Source organism: Galleria mellonella, unplaced genomic scaffold, assembly GCF_026898425.1.
Source record: "Galleria mellonella isolate WM207_F2 unplaced genomic scaffold, CSIRO_AGI_GalMel_v1 utg40, whole genome shotgun sequence".
NCBI classification, from domain to species: Eukaryota; Metazoa; Arthropoda; class Insecta; order Lepidoptera; family Pyralidae; genus Galleria; species Galleria mellonella.
The window spans coordinates 2,610,663-2,634,887 of NW_026442094.1; the positions used below are offsets into that span (position 1 = coordinate 2,610,663).

At 29.7% G+C, this 24,225-nt stretch overlaps 2 protein-coding genes across 2 annotated transcripts; one reads left to right on the forward strand and one right to left on the reverse strand.

Moving 5' to 3' along the window:
- Positions 1–203: 203 nt before the first annotated feature.
- Positions 204–10,507, reverse strand: LOC113520398 (cysteine-rich hydrophobic domain-containing protein 2). The gene is made up of 3 exons (XM_026905725.3): positions 10,243–10,507; positions 4,194–4,404; positions 204–3,016 (listed from the first exon to the last, which is right to left on the reverse strand). The coding sequence occupies exons 1-3, from the start codon at positions 10,359–10,361 to the stop codon at positions 2,849–2,851; spliced, it is 498 nt and encodes a 165-aa protein (XP_026761526.1). The 5' UTR covers positions 10,362–10,507; the 3' UTR covers positions 204–2,848.
- A 5,666-nt stretch (positions 10,508–16,173) lies between these two features.
- Positions 16,174–19,336, forward strand: LOC113520251 (larval cuticle protein A2B-like). The gene is made up of 4 exons (XM_026905525.3): positions 16,174–16,331; positions 17,487–17,757; positions 18,390–18,646; positions 19,169–19,336. Exons 1-3 carry the CDS (start codon positions 16,326–16,328, stop codon positions 18,593–18,595), a joined length of 483 nt encoding a protein of 160 aa, XP_026761326.1. The 5' UTR covers positions 16,174–16,325; the 3' UTR covers positions 18,596–18,646; positions 19,169–19,336.
- The last annotated feature ends 4,889 nt before the right edge of the window (positions 19,337–24,225 follow it).

The window sequence follows — 24,225 nt, forward strand, 5'->3', positions numbered from 1 at the left end:
ACAAAATTTAATTTTTCATAAATAAATAAAAAAAATTCCAAAACGGTAAAACCATAAATTAAGGATAGTACCCGACATAAAAATGCATAGTAATCTATATATAGAATAGGTTCTTATTTGACGAGTAAAGCTAAATATACCCTAATATATATAACCTATAATAAAATTGATCAATAAAAAATCCTTCTAGTAAAACATCTATAGTTTCTTCACATACAGTGAGATTTATTATTTGAACAAAATAATCTATAGGTACATAAAATATTTACAATTCCTTATATTACAACTTAATGTCGAGATACCCTGTTCGCTTTTCAACTGTTGCATACAACAAAAATATAAATTTGTTGAAGGCAATATATATTTCAAAGTTGTGTAGTTTTTATATTTCAGTCACATAGTTCCAAATTAATACAAAAATAAAGATTGTTATCATATGTGCTAAAAGGGTTTTTATATAAAAAATTTAATCACGTACAACTTGTTGAAAAGGGAAAAGAGGGATTGTAATTTTTCTAATGTAGAATACCTCTAATTTAACTAATCATCTAATAACACAGTCCCAAACATTTCCCTAGCATGTTTTTAAAGAATCAATGCTTCATATGTATACATATATAACTGTCAATATGGCTCCAGCTTAGTCGCTTAATACAAATTATTATAACTTTGTTTAGTTCAAACCCCCTTCCTACGTTTATAAACTTCGACATTCAGGTACAAATCATACAATTAATATTAGTATTTGGATTAAGAACATGACAATGTAATTAACAGGTAAAATAAATATTATACACTTTACGCAACATACTCGTACAAGTAATCAAGTAAGCTTGAAGCAAAGCAGTCAGATTATTGGTTACTTATTTGGTATTTGCAAAATTATGTCAATTTAGCGAACGAATTCGCATTTAATCACGAGGCGACTATATAGCGTCATATTGTAGCATCAACAATGTATGTCTAACTGGATTGCATGAAAGAATTCGATATTATCAATCGGAATAAATTGAATAACGCCAAGAGTAATATCAGCTTGTAGCGTTAATTATAGCATAAAAAATATTTCATAGTTCATTACTTGCTATTTATGTTCATGTCTATAAGAATGAAAGAATACTGCTTTTTTATAGAACATCTAATCTTGTAATATGAATTTTGTCGTGTGGTACTTTATTTCATTCGAGGAGATTAATCTGAACGCAAGTTTTTAATGTTCAGATTTTTAGATCATCCTACTATAGTAAAAAAGAAAATAATTATAAAATATTGTTTAACATTACCTTAAAAACGCCTCTTATATTTCTTGACTATATAGTCCAGTTAAACTGAGACTAACATTTTCTCAAAATATCAGATAAATATATACAATGTAAAATGCAGCAGTTTCACTACAACTTACAGGGCGACTGGTTAGACAATATAATTATGATGTTAAATATGCAAAATATACTGTTTAGGGCACCAATAATGTAAAAAAAAAAAACGTGTAGCATGGGCAATATGGAAGATGAAAATATCGTGCAGAACCCAAATAATAGCATAGACACGAGTCTGTGATATAAACTAGTAGTTGGATAGCAATGATTAAGGATGATTGTAGTGTAATATTTTGATGTACTAATTAGATGAGATGGCTAAACTGTCTACCAGCCACCCTGTGTACGTATTATCTAGGTCATTTATAATAAATAAATATATTTTTATTTTCAAGGAACAAGGAGCAATTAAAATCATTAATGGCATTAAATCTAACACTCCCAATATCATTTGTATTCCGAAATAAAGATACATAAAAGCCGTTTTATGCATAAAGATATTGGAAAACGTAAAATAACTTAGTATTTCGTCATAGCTCTTCAAATAAAAAAAATATCCCCAAACAGAGATTATCTCAATTTTGACTGAACCTGTATCTTTTTATTTACAAAGGAGTAGTTTAAAAACCGTTTATGATTTCCATTACAATCCATTAATGTTTTTGCATCTTAAAAAATAGATTTTTTTAGGAACCGTGATTATTTAAGTATAACATGTTAACATAAACTATCAGATATATGTATATCTGAAGTAATGTGGACAGGTCGAAATTTTTATAAATGGTAATACAACTATTTTGGGTTGCTACAAGAAAATAGCAGTTTACAAAATTAATTTTTAACCAAATATTTTATGCGTTTAGTTGAAATCCTATTACAGATTTAATTTAAAAATACAACTTCAATGATTATAGATCTCTTAGATCAGAATGTAAAATTTAATAGATGTTTTACACAAGCTTATAATGTTCATTCTTAATAGATAAGCTTTCATTTTTTATATAACATCTACTTATACACAAAAAGCAAATAACAATACGTACCACTTATTTGTCCATTTTAATACACATTCGTTATATATATATTTTTATTTACAAATTAGAATACATTTCGAAATAAGTTAGTACAACCATTACATGTTGTACATTTTATATTTCTCAATAGAACTTCCATTGCAAAAAATGTATTTTATTACATAAAAGAAAAGGTTAGCATTATGAAGTTAGAGTTTAATATGACAGCAACATTATAAAACAATATGATATACATGTATATACAATCCATATTTGTAAATTATTCTTAACAATAATTTGTCATACAACAGGTTAATAAAAAAAAAAATTGTATATTTAAAATGTAGTTAACGTGCCAAGAAGCGTATTGCACCTACATAATACCACTTCGTATGTACGTAGCATCGTAACCAAGATCTTGATTTGCAATGATGCAATCTTTATATTTTCAAGTATTAATTTCCATATTTATATTTACAAATACTAAACCTATGGTAACGGCAGATGTCGACGGGTTTAGTCTGGCCTATATATTGGTATTTTAGGTATGAATTCTATAAGAAGTACATATTCCATCATAGAAGAAGAGTCGCAGTGCTGCTTTGTGAGGCGCCAACGGAGACCAAGTTTATTGTATAGTCGACTGTTCTCCCATTCTAGAAGTTTATTCAGTGAGTGTTGTGTCTGAAAATACAGCAATAATAATTATTATAAAAATGTACATTTCTACGCAATATAGTCTGTATAGACTGAAATCTCTTCAATTAAATTTAAGTAATGTACCTAGGAGATAAGAACAAACAGAAAGATTCTAAAAATAAATCTTTCAATATTAAATAATCGTTTTGTATAAACATATAAACGGGAGTTGAGATTGGCTTAAGTGAATTCATGTAAAACAATTAGTTTACATTAAAAGTACATTATTGCATAATGACATCTGGGTCACATTGGACATTCAACAATAAAATTCAAGCTAAACTTGTTATCAGGCTAAAAATTTATTGACATAGTTTAAACATATGTAATAGCCAGTCACATAAGCCATCAGAGGATTTCTTGTTATGAATAAATAGATATAAAAGAAAAATGATAAATTCTCCAATGACTCAAACAGCAACCCTTTGTATTTGGGATATAACACTTAAATAGCAGATTATGTGGGGTATTAGGACTATTCAATTGTAATGAATAACATCCTTAACATCTACACCTATATACCTTTGTTAGGTATTATTTTTGTGACTTTGCATGGCTTACAAATTAACAGTTCACCAGATAGAAAATAGTAATTGATAGTTATGGTAACAGTAAATTTTTGATGACTGAAAACTTTATTGCCATATTCCACTCTTGATACTGAAATAAAGCCTGATAAAAACTACTGTCTAATAACAGAAACAAAATAGATGACTGTAAAAACCTATTACCAGAGGAAAACTTTGTAAAAAAGTTATTTGTGTGGGCACCTCTATCTCATTTATGTTTCTACTGTGAAACAGTTGTTAGCATGGCTGTTTCGGTTTGAAGCATGGGATATGGCAGTGAATTTACAGAGTACAGAGATAAATAACACCTGAGTCTTCAGGAATGATAGCACATGGGGGGAGGGGGTATCACAGGCGAAACAGTATACTCTGTTGTCCAAGTTACTGCTCATATCTATAGGCAACGATTACCACTTTCTATCAGGTGGGTTGTCAGCTTATTTGCCATTCTAAGTTGCATAAAAAAAAAAGCTAATAAAATGTACCATCAATTGAAAAAAAATTGATGGTACATTTTATCAGAAAATTTTTTTCTTTATTTTATTTGCACTAAGTCATTAGGTATATTAAATATTATTGAAGTTACAACTAACCCTTTTACTAAGACATATTACTGGCCAAAGAGAGCATCCTAGGGTACAGCAACAACATACACAGCCACAGAACAGCCATTTGACATTTACAGGAAGTGTCTTCTTCAGCACACTATTAATGCGAGCTACTGTTGCCTGATATTCTTCAGGAGCCACACGAGATTGCAAACCCGAAGGGAACTCTGTGTTGAAACGGTTACTTAAACCAAAACTGTAAAATAAAGAAAATTGAGCCTGTTTAACACTATACTATTACACAAACTCTGCATAGATCATAAGGGATAAAATTACAATAAAACAATTATAATTATATACTTTGGATACACATTTTAGTATATTATCATTATCATGTCAGCCATTATCTGTCCACTGCTGTACATAAGCTTCTCCCTTGGGAGGTTTTACCAGTAGTTGACACACTTGGCCGGCAGATTGATAACCACAATTAGGCTTTGGAGATGTTTTAAGAGGGTGAGGGATGGACAGCACACTGCCGTCCATCCCTCTGTCTCCTTTAGTTGCCTCTTACAACACCCACCGGAAAGGAAGGGGTGGTATATTCTATGCCGGGACCACACAGCTATTACATGTTAGTATAGGCAGAGATTTATTTCTAGAGATGAAAGAGAGTGCTTATTATATTATACATATTATGTATAATATATACATATAAATAAAGAAATTAATAGTGAATTGTATATATATATATATATATATATATATATATATATATATATATATACGACTACGACCTTGACGCGTACCGTAAACAGTGTTTTATTTTGCTCCGTATATTTTTTATTGTAACAATGGTTTAAAGTCAGTGTTTGTGATATAGTTTTATACTATCATAAAGCTAATATCTCAAGGATTTCATTTGTGTAATTGGTTTATTATAAGTAACTGTGGTTCGTGAGTAGTTACTGATTTTATTTTAGAAAAATTTTTTGATGTGGTGATTTAACCGCGCGAGCGCTCCGTTTATTCACCTTTTCACTATCGCTGCCTTGCTGGCCGGTGGTCGGCCGTACTGCGTCAATCTATACATATTTATATAAAGCGCTTTATCGTCTTTTTTTCTTTGGCATTGATTAAATGTATATATTATTACCTAATACATATTGATATATACTAACCTAACAAATAATATAAATGTTCGATTTGTCATAATTGATTAAAGAATTTTTAGAATGCATGGCTTGTAATAATAAAGTCGATATCGAATGTGCCAAAATAAGCACTAGCTTTTATGCATGTAATGAAGAACGAAAACGAAACTGGAAGTGTTCACAATGTCAAACAAAAGAAACTATAAATGCTATTAAACAATCAACTATCGTCATGATGATATGGAAAACTATGGTGGTACGCCTGCATCTTGTTCTAATAATATATGCTCAAAGCGTGACATACTTGATGGTAATACATTAACACAGCAATCTCCATCGAACTGCATTTGTCATGGAAATTTCATTGAGAATCAATCGATATACTCAAAGAAATGGTAACAGGAGAATTAAGATCGATTAATGATAGGTTAATGAACTTCGTATTCTATAACTTTCTACAACCAGAAATATGAGGAAATTAAAGCGACACTAGAACAAAAAACACTGTAATAAATGATCTTCAAAACAAATCAGCAATGTTAGACTTATCCACGCGCCTCAGTTGAGCAAAGTATGAGAGAGTCTAACATAGAAATAAATGGAATACCTGAACGAAAAACAGAAAATTTGTGGAAAAATTGGTTAAAGTCGTTGGTGCTCCCATTAATGTTGATTACAACGCGTTGTAGCGAGGGTGAACAGAGATAATGTGAACTATAATTTTACGTTCGTCTTGATAAGTTTTAGAGTCGTTCAATTAATAGAAAAATTCAAAGGATAAATTAAATTTTTTCCATGTAGGTTTTGAGGATGCACGAGTTCCGATATATGTGAGTGAACATTTGTAGAAAATAAATTCATGCTGCAGCGCGTATTAAAGCGAAGGAGATGAAATACAAATTTACTCGAAATTATCTTTACACGCAAAGATGAATTCAGAATTTATACTCATTCGCAACAAAGATAGCCTAAAATTTATAAAATAATTATGTAACTGAGTACAGCAAAAGTTTTGGAAATCTTAACAATCGATATTTATTACCTGGAATAAGAACGAAGACTGAGAGTGTACTTAAAAATATCTAATAAATAATTACAAAATTAGTGTTTACAGAAATCCTAATATGATCTGAATTTTGATTCTCGTTATTTTGTTAGAGATCGTGTAATGAGTAGCAAAAATTGGATGGTGGTGGTTTATTAATTGCTGTATCACGTGAATTTAAATCAAATCGAATAATTTGGGAAAGTGAAGTTCTTATGGGTCAACGTGGAAATTCCTGTTAATGGTCGTAATGTAAATGTTTCGCTTTGTGTATATTTGCCTCCACCAGCCAATCTAGTAAAACAACAACTATTCTTAGATAATGTAGATATGGTAAAATAGTACTGATAATGTTTAATATGACTTTACTAAATTTTATAAAATGGACATTAAATGATAATATATTATACAACTCCTAAAAATTTTGAAAGAAAGGCTTTTTGATTGATTTTATGACACTAAATAATCTGTATCAGTTTAATCATATTGTTAATAATGAAAACAAAATTCTTGATCTTTTTGTGCAACACAGAAAACATAAAAGTTTTATATAACTTATAAGTTAAGATAAAAGAACCCAAATTTATTAGTTCTTCCTATTGATTATAATGAAAAAAAGCATCCAAATTTTCAAAATATAGCAAACTAACCTCTATTATATTAGACTTGATAAACAATACAATAGATTTTAGATGACTGTACAGATGTTGACCAAATGGTTTCAGCTTTTTATAATATTTTTATGATAAAAATGTACCTAAACGTTCATCTAAATTTTCTAAATTTCCTGTATGGTTTAATAAGATTAATAAAACTCATAAATCAGAGATCAGGTATCATAAATTTCATATTGATATTTTAAATAGTTAAATAAATATTTGTCAAAAAAATAATAATAAAATAGAAGCTAACATTTGCAAGATTATTCTGGCGATACATTAAAGATAAATGTAAAGGTCAGTCGACCTTCCCCACAAAAATGAAAATGAACAACAAAGACAGGTCCTGATATTGCGAATTTAGAACAACTTGAAAAACTAAATATGCGCTATTACAAATAATCATATAAGCATTTATTATGCAATAAAATCATTACTCGGGCCCCGACAATTAACTTTTTATTAAATAATGCATATAATAATTTTCAATCGGTCTTTACAAGATGGTGTATTCCCTACTGAATGGAAAAAAACAAGAATTTTGCCAATATTTAAAAATCATGAGGATGTTAAAAATTAACCTATATCCATATTATCATGTTTATCCAAATTATTCGAGTCACTTCTATATCCACACATATTCACCCATATTAAAAATTATTTGACAGAATTCCAACACGGTTTTTATAAAGGACGTAACGTTTCAGCATGTGATTTCTAGATCTGAACAAGTTTTACACAGACTTCAACGATTTCATGTTGTGTTGCTAAACAAATCTGGAATATATCAGTTGGTTTAAGCTATCAAAGTCAGGAAGTAGTTATTAATGGATTTCAGTCTAAACAGTACTATGCAGAATCAGGCGTACCGCAAGGAACTACCGTTCTCTTTTTGATATTTATTAATGATATTACATCATATATAAAATACAGTAAAAATTTCGCCGATGATTTAAAAATCTATCGCACAATAAAACATACATGATGCAGAACAAAAAGCTTAAATGGTGTTGGGGAATGGTGTACTTTGAATTATATTTACTTAACACAAATAAATGTTTGTACATTCGTTTTAGAAAATTAAACCTATAGAATACGTTATTCACGGTGAAAAAGTAAAGTGAAGTTCGAGATCTAGGAGTATTGCTTGATAGCAAACTTAAATTTAATGTACACATAAATAATATTGTCACACGGGCAGCACAAATGCTTGGTTTTCTTAAACGTTCTTTAAAAGGCTTTAAAGATAAACTAGATTAATTCTTTATAACAGTTTAAAGAGTTTGCCTCTGTTTCCTGGAATCCAGTCTACAGCTCTTCATCTCAAAGAATAGAAAATATCGAGCATTCACTAGACACCTAGCTTACATAACCCGTAACATATCGCATAGACCTTATAGTCAGAGAACTTTAACATTACCTCTCTTAAATATGATTGCAGACTTAATGTTTATTCATAAAATTCTCAATAATAAAATTCATTGTGCAGATTTACTGAGTTCACTCCAATTAAGTTTGTAAATTATCCTCGACACCCTATAACTAGAACATTTTTTGCTGCAGAACAAACCTAGGACTGCATCAACCTCTGGCCAGGATTGCGTCATACAATGAAATTAATGCCAAATTACCAGAAATTGATATAGTGTCGATAATGTAATTCCTACAGGAATAAATTGCTGAAGCACTTTGTACAACAATCTTATGAACATTAACTCTAATTGTCATAATATATATATTTTTTAATATTTTTTTTAATTTAATTTACTCATAATCTTATTTTCTGATTTTGCTCACAACTTAGATTACATGTTTATTTCTGTTATTTACTTAAATTTCTTACACTGTATAATTACGTTAAAGTGAATGCTGTGAATACCTATAATAGGCATGTGCATTAATATTGTATTGTATTTAATGTTGTTATACCTATATGTTATAATGCAATATGCTGTTGGTGTTCCTTAAATAAATAAATAAATATATATATATATATATACTAATACAACATATTATGTTAGTAAGAACCTAAGGAGGCATGTCACTATTAGCCAGCCAGTGTTTTTGTGGGAGCATTGATGTGGTATTTGGCACTTATTACCAAGTAAACTATAAACTACATATCTGAAAAAGGGAAATTAGAACCCTACATTTACCAAAGTTTAATAATAATATTTTTTTCTTTTGGGTTTTAAAATAATTTTGAAAACAATATAAATTAGCTATTTTAGAAAGCGCAATGGGAGTGATAACACTAACTGGGCCCTAATAGACTATAAAATTAAACATAATATTAAATATTAGTTGAAGATATATATGTAAAAATCTATGTTTACTAAATTATTTAAATATTGTCAATTATATTCCATAAATGATAAAGCTTAATATTTGTTAACAATTAATGTCACATCAACAAATACTGTTACTCATAATGTTGACCATGTACACATGAGATTGTGACAAAGCCTTTTATTTACATGACATTTGAACTTTTACTGTCTTGATAATTAGATTTTAATAGCATAATTAAGAAGCAATTAACACATGAGATAGAAATTCTACATGGTTACTATTATTACAAATAGAAATTCATGACCAATTCTAAACAGATTTTCACAATAATTTTCTAAATGATAGGGTTTTATCTCATTTATTAATTTTGTTGATTTTTTTATAGAGCAAAAACTTTTCTACAATGTAAATATTTTCAATCTAATGTGTCTTTAAAACATCTTATTGTTCAAGTGTGTGTATCAAAATGTACTTGTTAATATACAAGAACATACTTATTGTAATATATTGTCTAAATGAAAATAATTTATTAAGTAATGTGATTAATTTGATTATTAAGAATTTTTGTATAATGTTTATATAATTAGAGGTTAAGTAACTTTTTTTACAAAATAATAATAAAAAGCATTTTAAAATATACATACAGTAATAATATTAGACAACAATACATAATTAACAGTCAACAGAATATTTTTATTTTATTTGCATATTTTATACATTACTATTTAAACAGGGATAACAATATTGTATTTTAAATAGTTAAATATAAAAAAAAAAGATTGGTGAAGAAAATTCTTTCAATGTCAAAGTACGTAGACGACAAAGACTCTAGAACAACTTAAAACTGCGCTTTTATAAGGATTTATTATGTGAATCATTACGTTTAACATAATGCATATAAAACAGCTGTGGTTAATAAACAATAATTTTGAATGAAACCTTACACTGTCATGTTACCAGCTCCTCGGACGACAATGGGATCAGGGACTAACGTCACATGTGTTTCTTCTAAATTTTCTTCACTTTCGGTTTCATCTGGATATATCGCATCAAAGTCTGCCATTTTCTTTACTCACTAACTACTTAAATTAAAATCAATTTGGTGTTATTATTACAAATAAACACATAACAAAGCAAAGTGTTTGCAGAATTCTATTTATTCATGGAAGAGAAAAGTGACGTACAGACATAGACACAGAAATGACGTTTCATATCAGCTCAATGTTGCCATTTCTGTTACTGCATTTCGAGCTAAAGATAAACTAATAAAGAAAGAGCTACATACATTGATCAACATTACAACTGAATGAACTAGATATGTCAAAATAGTAGATATGTTTTAATTTGTTAAATAATTCTACTAATATTATAAAAGTAAATTTGTAAAGATATTTGTGTGTTTTTTGCTCAAAGACACTGAAATGGCTGAATGGATTTGAATGAAATTTAGTTCTTATACGGATAGGTAAAATTCTAACTTAACACATAAATAGGACACTTTAATATTGATTTATCTGAGTAATGCCACGAGAAAGAGTTATACTAACTAGAATAAAAATTGGTTTTAATACAATTGATTAATAGTTGCTAATAGTATTATTAATTAAATATAAAATTATCCATATTTTGTTATATTATGTATATTTTGTTAGTACAAAATTTATAAATATTTAAAAATACAAAAAATGCTGATAAGGAAAATTTTGGTACTTGACTTAAAATGTATTCAGAAATCTTAAAGTATACTAATTTAAAAATTTTAAACTTTGTATAGTTTGATTCGACAAGATTTGTTAATATAATACAATTGCTGGATGAACAGAAGAAGGGCAACATCATGCATCCAAATATCTAAATTAACATATTCTTAAATTTTTGATGACATAAATAGTATTGCTTAGTGTGGAATGGGTTAAGATTTTATTGTTCAAATCGATATACTGATCTAAAAATTGAATTATGTAATAGATATTATGGTACAAATCTTATATTATAGAATATATAGATTGACAATACACGAGACAAAATAAATAACCTGAATGTTAGAGTGAGAGAAAAAATAGAACAATAATTTACTCAATATAAGCTCAAAGCCGTTTTGACGGGAGTATGAACATAATAATTTCTAGTCATTTTTACGTAATGAAGTGAATATAGCTTCAAGAAAATGTAGTTAGTTATAATTTAGTGTGCGTTATAATTTAGTTTCCGAACACTTGAGCTGTTCAAGTGTTGGGAAAGTTAAAACTTAGTCATCATCCTGCGTCAGTGATGGTTTGGTGGGGCATGTCTTATCAAGGAGTCACAAAATAAATTTTTTGCGAAAAAGGAGTGAAAACTACAGCCAAAGTGTATCAAGATGCAGTCTTAGATCGTGTTGTGAAACCTCTCAGCAATAATTTTTTTTTTAATATACTGTGGACTTCCCAGCAGGACTCTGCACCTGGTCACAAAACACGAATTACCCACACCTGGTTTGAAACCAACGTTCCGGACTTTATAAGAGCTGAAGACTAGCCCTCATCTAGCCTAGACCTCAACCCTTTAGACTTCAAATTATGGTCAATTTTAGAGAATATTATTATTTTTTTTGCTGAGACTTTAATAAATATGTAGGTATAAATTTTAATAATATTACATTACTTCATAAAAAAATGCTTTTTTATTTATAACAGAACTTATGTGTGGACTAGGTACATACCACGTACAATTTATTATATGTGTACTGAAATTAAATAAATAAATAAATATTAGACTTTTAGAATTACTATTTTTCAGTTTGAAAGTTTCATTTACTATTATATACAGAATTGATTAATCATCTATTGACAGAATGTGCATGGTGCAGCATTGACCTATGCCAAACTTTACATTTCACGCGCACAAGTGTTATCATGTTTTCGTCTCATTTTTATGATTGTATTGCCAGTCTGTTAATACGTTATAATGGGGGGAAATGGATTGTTAGTAATGAGGTCTAATAGTTTCATTGTTAGCAATATTTCATTAATTCTCACCTATCATCTTCCACTGGTGCCCTTCCACCAATGTATACTGATAGCGCAGACAGGGTTACATTTTCATTCACTAATAAAAAGTTCGTTTGATTAATTACAACTTAAGTTTTTATATTTATATTCATTGTTTACAAGGGATGGAAAATATTGAGGGGGATTAGCGATGTGTGACTACACTAATTTACATTATTTTACACATTACGTTATTTTAGATTACTACTAATTATTCGACTGAGTAAATCATTCGGTTTATTCAAATTATTTTCAAATTATTCGAGTACTAATTGTATTCCGTATCCGACTACTAATGTCAGCCGACTACTATTATCATTCAAGTACTAATTTCATTCGTTATAAGTCAACACAAACAGTCGAGTCGACCCGATTGTTGGAATTTCTTTTTTTTCGTAATGAGCAAGAATGTTGCCAATCTAAAATAAGTATAAATTATCAATTTTCGATAAAAGTCATGAAAGGAAGCAAGTTAGTGAAAATGTAAGTGTAAATTGCTATGGTTATCATTAAAGTAAGCAGAAAAATAAATAGGAAATTATTACATATTTTGCGTGGATGGTACATGGCATTTCTTTTCGTCGTCAATTTTACCGAGGTAGTGATAGTAGTAGAATGGAATTGGAGAGATAGGATTTTATTGTAATTAGTTACTAATTAGTAAAATAAAAAAATACTAATTATCGTATATGAATAATACGGTAATTAGTATATTACTAATTTAGTAGTCGAATTATAAAATTAGTAATTACTTTTACTACTTTAATATTTTCAGTCATTTAATTTCCTACGATTTTTAATATTTTTAGTCATTAGTCTTTTTTTACGGGTGATAAAAAGTAATAGTCGGACTTTTGCATCACTGAAGAAAGTTGGCCCATCGTGACGAATCAACAAGAATTGGATGGTTTCCAACGTGGAGGTCGACCTAATAGGGCATATTGCTAGCAATGCTGTCAAATTCCATTGCTAACAATCCCTTTCCCTCCTCGGTAAACAGTGTTAACAATGCATTACTTTCAGTTATGGTAAGCAAAAATGTATAGAGCTAAATTCGCCTTGCCATAATTCAGGGAGTACTAATACTAACATTCATGTATGGTAGCGAATCGTGGGCAGATCTGGAATAATGGATGATATCGAAGTGGTAACCCCGCTTGCGCTATTTGGTATACGCTGGCAGAGCATCAGTGAGGGATGATAGACGGGGATGAAAGCAGGTCAGTTAACCCATCGTGACAAATTCTATGGGAATTAACTACGATGGTCCACGGGAAATCGCGTGGATGTCGACCTGATAGAGTATATCACTAGCAATGGGACAGATAGGCTCATTACTAACAATTTCTTTCTCCCCGCTAATCGTGGATATGAGAAAAGAGGCATGAAAGTTGGTTAAATGCTGTCGAGATGAGAGCTCTGAGAAGTATGTGATATTACATTAAAAGATAGGGTGAGAAATAGTCTATACAAATAATAAATTAGAGAAAACAGTCAGTTATGTCCTTACTGAAATAAATATCAAAAAGAGAATGTTGTCTTGTTTTGGTCATCTGGATAAGATGGATGACGGAAGAGTTACGAAAGAAATTTATAAACTACGAATGAATGGAGATGTCAGTAAGAGCCGCCCTGGACGGACGTTAGTCGACCAAATAGGTGACGTGTTGAAGAAGGGTCAAATTAAAAGTACCCATAACCAGCGAGCGTGTATCAAAAGATTGATAAATGTGGAGAAAGTGAAAGAGTGCTATTTGAAACGAAGCATTTAACGTTCCATTGTTTCTGCCTATTCTTATAGTAGATAGATTTGACAAATATATGTATATGTATGTACAAAGAAAATATGATAAATTTTCCATCGTTTTAATTAATTATTCCTATACAATCCAATAGCCAAACATTTTTTAGATATTTATGTTTGATTAATTGATTCTAAGGAAACACTACCTATTTCGAATTTTGGCAATAGTCATAATACTCATCTAATCAATTGTGATTAATTGAAATATCAATTGTCATAACAGAATTGATAAGAAATACGAACAATAAAAAATTTACACATAGTATTATTTGACCTCGAAAAGGCAAACCGGGGAGTGAGTATAAAAAGATTGATGAATATGGAGGAAGCGAAAGGGGCTTGCTTGAATCGAAGTATTTGGCGTTCTATTGTTTTTGCCTACCCTAATGGGAGACAAGCGTGACACACATGTGTATATATTTACTTGAATAAATAGCCATTCAATTGTCTCCGGAACTGCGATAGGGTTAAGAGAAATATATCGACATTTCAGTTAGATTGAAGAATTTCATTGTACTGGTAGCATATTCTGACTATGGTAAAATAGGAAGTAATTTTTGTAAAAATTTGAAGACAAAAATATTATAATTATTATTACGTGAACCGAAGCGAGAGTTGAAGTTTAGTAGAGAAAGAAGATTAGAAGAGTCTAATTACAGGTACAGAAGAATAACACCTGACTGTTCAGGAATGGCAACGCATGGGGATATCATGGGCGAAACAGTATACTCTGTTATATCCATGGTACTGCTCATGTCTATACGCGATGGTTACCACTTTTCATCAGATAGGTCGTTATCTTGTTTGCCATTTTAAGTTGCACAAAAAAGAACCCTATTATAGTAGGTAACTTTACGAGGCTCGATCCGATTCTTCTCGAATTGGTATTATAAATATGATACTATCTATCAGATCAAACTTAGTTAATAGTAGATTTATTTAACGGTATAGTAGTTTAGCCGGATTTAATACTAGAGCAATATTTAAGACAATCCATGTGTGTGGTGGGTGGCGCTATCACACATACAACCTATGTCGTAGTGATAAAGCGCAGCTGTGACCCAAAAAGTTTATATTGCTGACAGTCACCCTTGCTTCGAAGCTATAACCGTACCTAAAATCGTTCGAACAAAGTATTTATTTGTCTATTGAGATAACTTGTGAAACAAGTACCATATACCAAAGTTCATATTCATACGTTCATATTCGAACACATTCTGTGTACCTACAAGATACAAATGGAATAATCTATGTATTTTTTTGATAACGTACATAACAACGTATATATAAATAAAAATAGATAAATCATTTTTTGGCAAATAATAATCTCTACTTTATATAATGGGTTTTTTTACAATATTATCTTGCAAAACATTTATCACATACATTTTAGATTTTGCTCCATAAAAAAATTATAACATCAAATGTTTTAGGTATACTCAAAATCATAGCAAATAAAATTATTATTATTAACGATTTTAATCGTGACGAAGGTTGTTATTTATAGGGTTATAACAGTTCTATTGCTAACAGTTCACCCTATCAAGTCGATCCCCACGATCATGATGGGTCAACTAAACTGACTTTTACTCTTGTCATCATTCGCTGGTACCCTGTTAGCGTATATCAATAGTGCTGTCAAGGTTGCCATTCCATTTTCATCTCATTAAAAAAATATGGTATAAGCAAAGGGGTAAACCCAATTTTGCTAAAGAAATTCAGTTCAGAAGATACTGCGTAATATAGAAAAAAAATATAAGCAAATTGAAACCTCGTCGTTTACGAAGTCACTCAAAATATTTATATTAATTACATTATGTTAACTATAAGTTGTGCTTTTGCTTGCATAAATAGAAATAAAAATTATACTAATATATAATTAATAATACAATTTTTATATGGATTTCTATTATAGCTACCACAGAAATAGTAATTAAGGTCTCATAACATCTTGTTATAAATGTTAATGGGGTTAATTGGAGAAGAAATATGAATGTTCTCTTCTATCAATATTTAATCTTTGAAAAGTACATCGAAGTGAAGAAAGGAACCTATAGGGTCGGCCATGACAAAACTTGGGCGGGTTATAATAATAATAATGCATCGAATGGACCATGCGTGTGTATAAAACGACGCGTGCGCACCCCTCAGCATTCATAGCAGGTCACAGCCCCACCAGAGGTACCCATACAACATGAAGGTAATATTTTAGATTCTTATCTTACTTATCAGTTCTCCTTTATATAAACAGATATTGACGTATACGTAACCGTAGTTTTAAGATTTATAAATATATTTATTATTTTAAAAGATTTACAATTAAATGCGTTTAAGAATTATTATTTTATTTATTACTGTAATGAAATGTACTGAAAAGTGGAAAGATGGTTTGGAACGAATATTATATCAAGCAGGGTTATAAATATGTAAATAATGAAACAAATCAATCATTTAAAATTTTAAAAAATGCGATGCCAATCACAGTTATAATAACACATGTAAGCCTAAATGCAAATAATAAGTGATACAATAGTGCTTGGCTATAAGATGGATAGATATCATGAATTTATAATTTAATATTTTGTTCCTCAAAAAAAAAAAACACTGACTTCAATCGTGAGATTACTATTTATATTGATTTAAAAACTAAAGTACTGTACCGATTTTGATAAAATTCCTGTAATAAAGTTTGTTTTTACCGTAAAATTTTTATCAACTCTCGAGCATTCTAATATAACAAAACAATTGTTATGTATAAAACTTATTCAATAATCAATAAAACCTCTATTTTAAACGTGATCAGTATCTGCTCTCCTATCTGAATAGGTCTGTGTAAACGGATACTAAATTTTTTTAACATTTCTGTAAGTTATTGATGCCTATTAATTCCTCTCATTCCTTGTCTAGGGAAAGTAGATAAAATTTTAATTGAGAAATCAGTTCAGGATACGATAGAGCTGAGGGTACGATATACGATAGGGCTGATACACCCGAAGAAGGTAAAAGACTTTAAAAATTAAAAAAAACTGTCGGGAAGATAGATATATATGAAGATAAAATATAATAATTTATCTTAAGAGATTTCGAAAAAGTTACGGCTATATATTGGTTACAGGCAATAGTTTTAAAACTAAACATAATATTTATTCTTAGCAAAGTTTTTTTTTCTTTTTTTTTTTATTGTGGCTCCCCCTTAGGAGCACGCTTTTACCCGGATATTAAGTTCCAGGTTATGCATCTATTACTTTTAATTATTTAGCTAGTTTCCTTAATTTTCTTCCTTTCCATCCATTCTTTCTCTTAATAGTGTTTAGATTAATTCTATATGACCATGTGATATATAACATTTTTCTAGGTCGTAATCTTGGCTGCTATCCTGGCGGTGTGCAGAGGAGCGGCCGGCGGAGTTTTGCCCGTTGCCTCTCCTTACGCATACGCCAGGCCGTATGGTCTGCCAGTTGCAGCGCCTCTAGCAGTTGCCAGGCCCGCAATCGCTGTTGCCAGGCCAGCTATTGCAGCACCATATGCTGTAGCACCCGCTTATGCCAAAGTCGCTGCACCCGTCGACGATTATGACCCCAATCCACAATATTCTTATGCCTACGACATTCAAGATGCTATAACTGGTGAGTAAATTCTTTGATCTCCCAGAATCTCAGTCTAATTCATATCAAAAAATTAATGTTGTATCTAAAACGAGGAAAAGATTTTCCAAATTGGTTTATAACTGACGGAGTTATGAGGTAACTAACATAAAAAAAAAAACATATACTTAACCGAATCAAGAACTTCATTCTTTTGAAGTCTGTTGATTAAAATAATCTTCTTTTTATTATTAGTTAAAAATAAAAAGTGGTTGTACTTAATCATTGTTGCATATTCCAGCACTACTAAACCTGAGCTCACAAAAGTTTCTGACGTATATTGAATGGGTCGAGGAAATTCGAATGTAATTCGATCGAAACTTCATTTACTCAAAGCGCTAAAAATTGTGATTCAGAAGTTATATGAGGCGCAATTTGCAACCCTACTTTTGTTAAATCTTGAATTCCATTTAGATTTTGTTTAAGTCAATAAAAATATTTGATAAACGACATAAATGACGTCTATGACGCTGTTTGGTACCTAACCAAATATCAAAGACATAAAAGGATAAAACACTATCTAAAAATATAAAGGATATATATACTGTCACTTATGACTCAGATTTCAAATAACTTTCTCTAATTTACTCAACACTACTTTCATATACATATAGGTGACTCCAAGAGTCAGCAGGAGTCGCGGTCTGGTGATGTAGTACAAGGTTCATACTCTTTGGTGGAGCCCGACGGCACTCGTCGCGTGGTGGAGTACACTGCGGACCCACATAACGGCTTCAATGCCGTCGTTCACAAGGAACCTCTTGGGGGCGTTGTGAAGGCTGTGGCGCCTGTCGCTGCGGCGCCTGCCTTCATACACTAGTCTCGACAACAATGTTTAGATCGATTTAGAAATCTGCTGATTCATAGGAAGGTAATACACATCATGTTAATGTAAGTCTATACATACTTATAAAGAATAAAATAGTTTTTTGCATTTCTACGAACACATTGTCTACATTTTATAAATATATAATCAAGATTTTGCTACATAAAAAAATAAGCAACGACAATCATACGAATAACAATATAAATATGGGATCATTATTTGGGTAAACTCTAACGATTGTAAAAAAATCAAGAAAATCATTTCGAGTTAACGAAGTTATCGCATAATATAAAACTTAAAACTGGGGGTATGAAACAATTTTATTATCTACCTTCACGTCAAGCATTTTGTAGGATAGCTAGAAAGAACCAATTGCCGATGGCCTCTATCCATACATCTCTTGCTTTATTTACATTTGTAACTATTTTAATAAATACACATCGGTTTCAGCATTCTTGGCTACTTCTTCAGACAGTCATGATTTGACACGATTACATACATTGTTATTGTTTACATAACTTCTGGTTTTATGTTATAATCTTCTAATTTAAAAAAAATATTTTACAGAATGGGAGTGTTGTGCCAGTGTCATAGAGTGGATTTTTGAAACATCAATGACGGACCTAAATCTATCTAAACGCTCGTATATTTTTAACGTGACCTGAATCGTATATACTTTATAGGTATATAGTTTATTGTTATTATATTAATGTTATAGCTGAGGTAATAAATAAGAGGAATTAAATAATATGGTTTCATTTATTAAGTAATTAAAATTAATAATATTTCTATCAACATACCCCATAATTTGACAAATGCACCAAGTACTAAGATATTAAATATATATGTAAATATAAATGTAATAAATTGTAAATATATTTGTATATAAAACAAGTGACTAAACGGTTGAACGGATTTGGATGAAATTTGATACGCGGGTAGACTTAAGGATAGGTCATAAATCTTCGATTGCCAGTTACCACATATAATACATTTTATTCTTATTCATACGGGCAAACTCACGTATTATCTCACAACTAATATCAAATAAAATAAAATTGAAGGTTAGTTAAAGTCACTATTTACTGTAGACAGTCATTTTATTCTAATAAAATGCAATGTAAGCTCTCGAACCAGTCATGTGAGCAATATAATAATAGTGTACTGGAAATGTGTGTCAACCGCGCCCTGCTATTATCTCGTGTCATATGTAGTGGTAGATATATTTCTAGTCGTTACTTCATTAATTATTCAGCGGTGCGGCTACAATATTTTATGATATGGATATAATAGTGGTAAAGTGTTATCAGACTGGGCTGGGCAGTTATGTAGTCGCAATATTTGTTTCTGCTAAGAAATAGCTGTGTTTAATATTTTGTGTTTTACACTAAAGTTTAAAAAATGTAAAATATGTACCATGTGATTTCGGTATAAAATGAGCCACGCTACCACTTCCATTCGAAGGTGTAGCGTGTGTGTCGTAAGAAGCGACTAAATAAACTAATTGGTCCAGGAATCATTACCAAAGCCTAACGACGTTTGCTTACCCACCTTCCAAGCGTGGCAATTACTGGCAAAGCCCCCTATAGGGGGAGGTCTATGTTCAACAGTGGACAGTTAACGGCTGATAGGTATGAACCTCAAAATAAATTGAAAGTTTTGATTTTTTAAATAGTAGTTTTGCTCCATCTCTTTAATAAGTAAAGAGATAAATAAAAAAGCTAAATGTACTGGTGGTTAGATGGCTGGATGGAAAGATAGATTAATATATGAAATAGTAAATAATATTTCAAATGTAGGCACAATAAAGACTACCTCAAATACAAGTAAGCGATATTGTTGTTTCCTAATCTAGACCGATAATAAAAATAAATGGTGACCTGAACCTGTTAATTCTCGTTCCACGACATACAAAAATATCCAAGGCTCACTAGGGGACAAATCCTTTCTAATTTTTAACTTAGCTGACAATACACAGTACTAAGGCATAACACTAGGTTGATGTATATATATATATATATATATATATATATATATATATATATATATATATATATATATATATATATATATATATATATATATATATATACATATATATACACATTGTTTATAATTTTTAAGTAGAGGTGCATACATCAATTTTAAAGGTGACTAGTTGTTTGGAAACTGATGTATTGAGATTACGAAACATATTTTTAATTTGCTACTGTAATGAAACATCCTGTCTGTTAAACTAGAACAGCTATAGTTTTGTAACGCTATTAGTATTAGTTCTATTTCAATGTTGTACTTAAATTAAGTACTAAGTCACCGTACGTGATTGTATTCTGCAACGAGGGAACAGATATTATTTATATGTTTAATCGACGAATTCAGATCGGCTGGGCAGAACCTATATATAGCACAAAACCTATGTCAATAAAATAAAAAAAAACCAAAAGAGAGTTATAAAAAGACATATTTAAAATAGTAAAATATTAAATCTAAAAAGGTAAGCTTATATAAAAGGCGGTCTGTCGCCAACATCCGTATAAAACTGAGTATATTAGAATGCGAATGAGTAAAGAGGTATGTTCCGTAGACTCCGAACTTATCTCTTACGAGTCAATTAAAATACAACCAGTTGTTTGTGTATATTTAGTTCCTTTAGTTTGGCCTTTTCCTTGTCTTGAAAAGAATACAAAATTAGATAATTACGCGTACTCTGCTATATTTCTCAAAATAGTATAGAGGGTTCTTAAATAATTTTCATATAAATAGCCACAGATAGGCCAATTTTACAAGTATCTAGTTACTTTCAATATTTTGGATTGTCCTTAAACAGGTAGATTAATAATTACGCTACAGAGTATTTGAGTATGTTTTAAGTGTATTTAAGTATAGTTGAAGTTAATCCATATGGTATTTTAAATTACTTTGTAACCCTTAGGAGTAAATTGAAATATTTTTTCTTCAGGACGTCTTTATCATTATAAAAATATATTTACTTATTATAACTTCTATAGCATTATCTGTTTTGAAATGGTTATCAAATGAATAGAAGTTAATAAATTAGGAGTTCTTGAACTTCTAGTATTTATTTTGCCACTGCATCTTGCGACGAATACTCTAGAAACCCCTGTTAACTACTAGAAGCAGAGTTTACAGAATAACAATGTTTCTCTCCTGATTAATGAAGGGCCAAAGTGATTTGTTCCTAGAATTATATTTCATTTTAAACAACCTTGAGTAATTGTTTCACAGGGTCTAGACGATACCCTAAATAATATATTGAATTTGCGTCTTTCCTTAGTAATATTGGAAATGTAAAAGTGAGCTTTTACCCGCAACTGTACCACTTCTATAAATCGTCATGAAATCAGACATACATTTCGTTTTGAAATCTAAAAAATATATACATTTTTTTAAAATGATTTACTCTGGTATATAATATATTTATATAGTAATGGGTTCTTAAGTAGTGACTCCGTAAAGTGAATTAATATTTACTTACCAAACTTGGTCAACATAGTTTTTGCCCAAAACAGTTTGTTAGGCGTTCATCTTCAAAAGTAATTTTGTCAAGGAATAGAATATGGTATACTATTATTACGTGGGCCAGGTCTTATTATACTAATTTTATTTCACAAAATTAGACTTTAATGTAGCAGAGGACAAATTAATCTCTGATACTTAGATTTGTTAATATAAAAAAAAAAATTAAGGTAAGGAAAAACACCGTTAGCAATTTTTAGCGCTTTGGGCAGATTTAAATTTATAATTTTTATAATCTTTGGTCCTTTCAAAGTTTTATTTAATTGATTTGATTAAAATTATTGGTAAATAATTTCATATTTCGCCTATAATATATTAATACCTATATAATTGTTAAATATTTATTTTAGTTTCAAAATCTATTGAGTTAAATAAAAAATTGCACCCAATGGACTCGCGTTGATGTCTAATGCACCTATGAAATGTATGCACCAACTGAAATCAAATTGATGTTTGCGCAACCTAAACTTATATAAAGACAAAATATTCTTTATTCTTTCTTTATTCTTTTATTGTACACAAAACATACTGTTAATCACAATTCATTATAAACATAATGTATAAAGGCGAGCTTATCTCTAATAAGAGATTTCTTCCAGCAAAACCTTTTCATGTTAATTGTGTTATTTTAAAAATAAAAATATATACTGTATTAGATACTACGACGGAGATGATTTTCTTAAATAGTAGTTTTTAATATGGTAAATAATGGTTTGCGTAATCATACTTAAGTCAGTGCACTAAACTAATTTTAACGCGTATCTTTTATAACAACTAAATAAGATGTCATAGGATATACTTGGTTATTTATAATACTCAAACGTTATCATTCATATGAATTATGAATATGAATTATTGAGTATATATACTTTATTTGTATTCGTCATCATCATCATGACATGGGCCGTTATCTGTCCACTGCTGAACATAAGTTTCACCAATAAAGTGGGCAGTTTTGCCAGTAGTGGTCACGCTTGGCAGTTTAGCAGTTGGCAGCCACAGTTAGGCTTTGGTGTTTTAATTGGAACATTGCTTCCACCTCTTACGATACCCAGGAGAAAGGAAGAAAGAATAGTAGATAAAAAAAATTGACTTACAGAATTTTAATGGTAATTTAATAATAATGAGTTATTCAACTGAGGTACACAAGAACATACGTAAACGCAAATGCCGTTTATTGTTTGTAAAAAATAAATAGAATTATTGAGAATATAAAGTAAGATTGTAATAAATTATGACTATTAAATATTTAATAGTATTATGTTGCATTGTAATAATTTGTTTAATCACTTCAAACAAAGAACAATAAAATTTCATAAATACGTTTGGCGTGCTCTTGTATTGTTAATTACTTCCATGTTCATGTTATTGAGATGGAATGGTCTTCAAAATATATGATAATTAGTTTCCTTTAAAATGCGACACTAATGAATATAATTATTTTAAGTCACATAAACCAGTATTAGATTTTAGATGTAATTTCGTAATAATTTATAATTTTATAATGTTGTCAATTTTGCATAAATTGTATACATCGTATGAATAAAAAATTTAAAGCTTTCATATTATTTAATCTATTGCAAATAGATAGTATGATGCCTATATTTCCAGCAGTGACAGTAGTAATTGAGCTATTAAAAAAAAGTGAGATCTGTTTTATACACATACAAAAGTTCAATAAAAAAGTCGGTATCAACCTTGAAAAAATTTGTTTGAGAACATTATAGCAATAAATTGATTCGATTAATAATTGATTCATCAAATTTGAATTGACGAAGATATATAAACATATTAATATATTTACAATATAATTGAGAATCTCATTCTTTTTATGTTTTACTATATATATATATATATATATATATATATATATATATATATATATATATATATATATATATATATATATATATATTACATAAACTTAATTACACTCTATTATAGGCAAAGAGCCACGAACCAAACTATTCCATTTCACCTTATGCGTTGATATTTGCATTGATCGCTAAAAGTTTAACAACTTTGTTTTTTTGCTATACTAACATTATAAACATGGGTATTTTTATTTAAATAATAGTTCAATTATT

Coding starts and splice junctions, on each gene's coding strand:
- LOC113520398 (XM_026905725.3), bottom strand. CDS start 10,361: ATGGCAGACTTTGATGCGATATATCCAGATGAAACCGAAAGTGAAGAA. Junction 4,405..10,242: donor GGAGCTGGTAACATGACAGT/GTAAGGTTTCAT, acceptor TTTATTTTACAG/TTTTGGTTTAAGTAACCGTT. Junction 3,017..4,193: donor TAATATGTCTTAGTAAAAGG/GTTAGTTGTAAC, acceptor CTGTATTTTCAG/ACACAACACTCACTGAATAA.
- LOC113520251 (XM_026905525.3), top strand. Junction 17,758..18,389: donor CATTCAAGATGCTATAACTG/GTGAGTAAATTC, acceptor ATATACATATAG/GTGACTCCAAGAGTCAGCAG.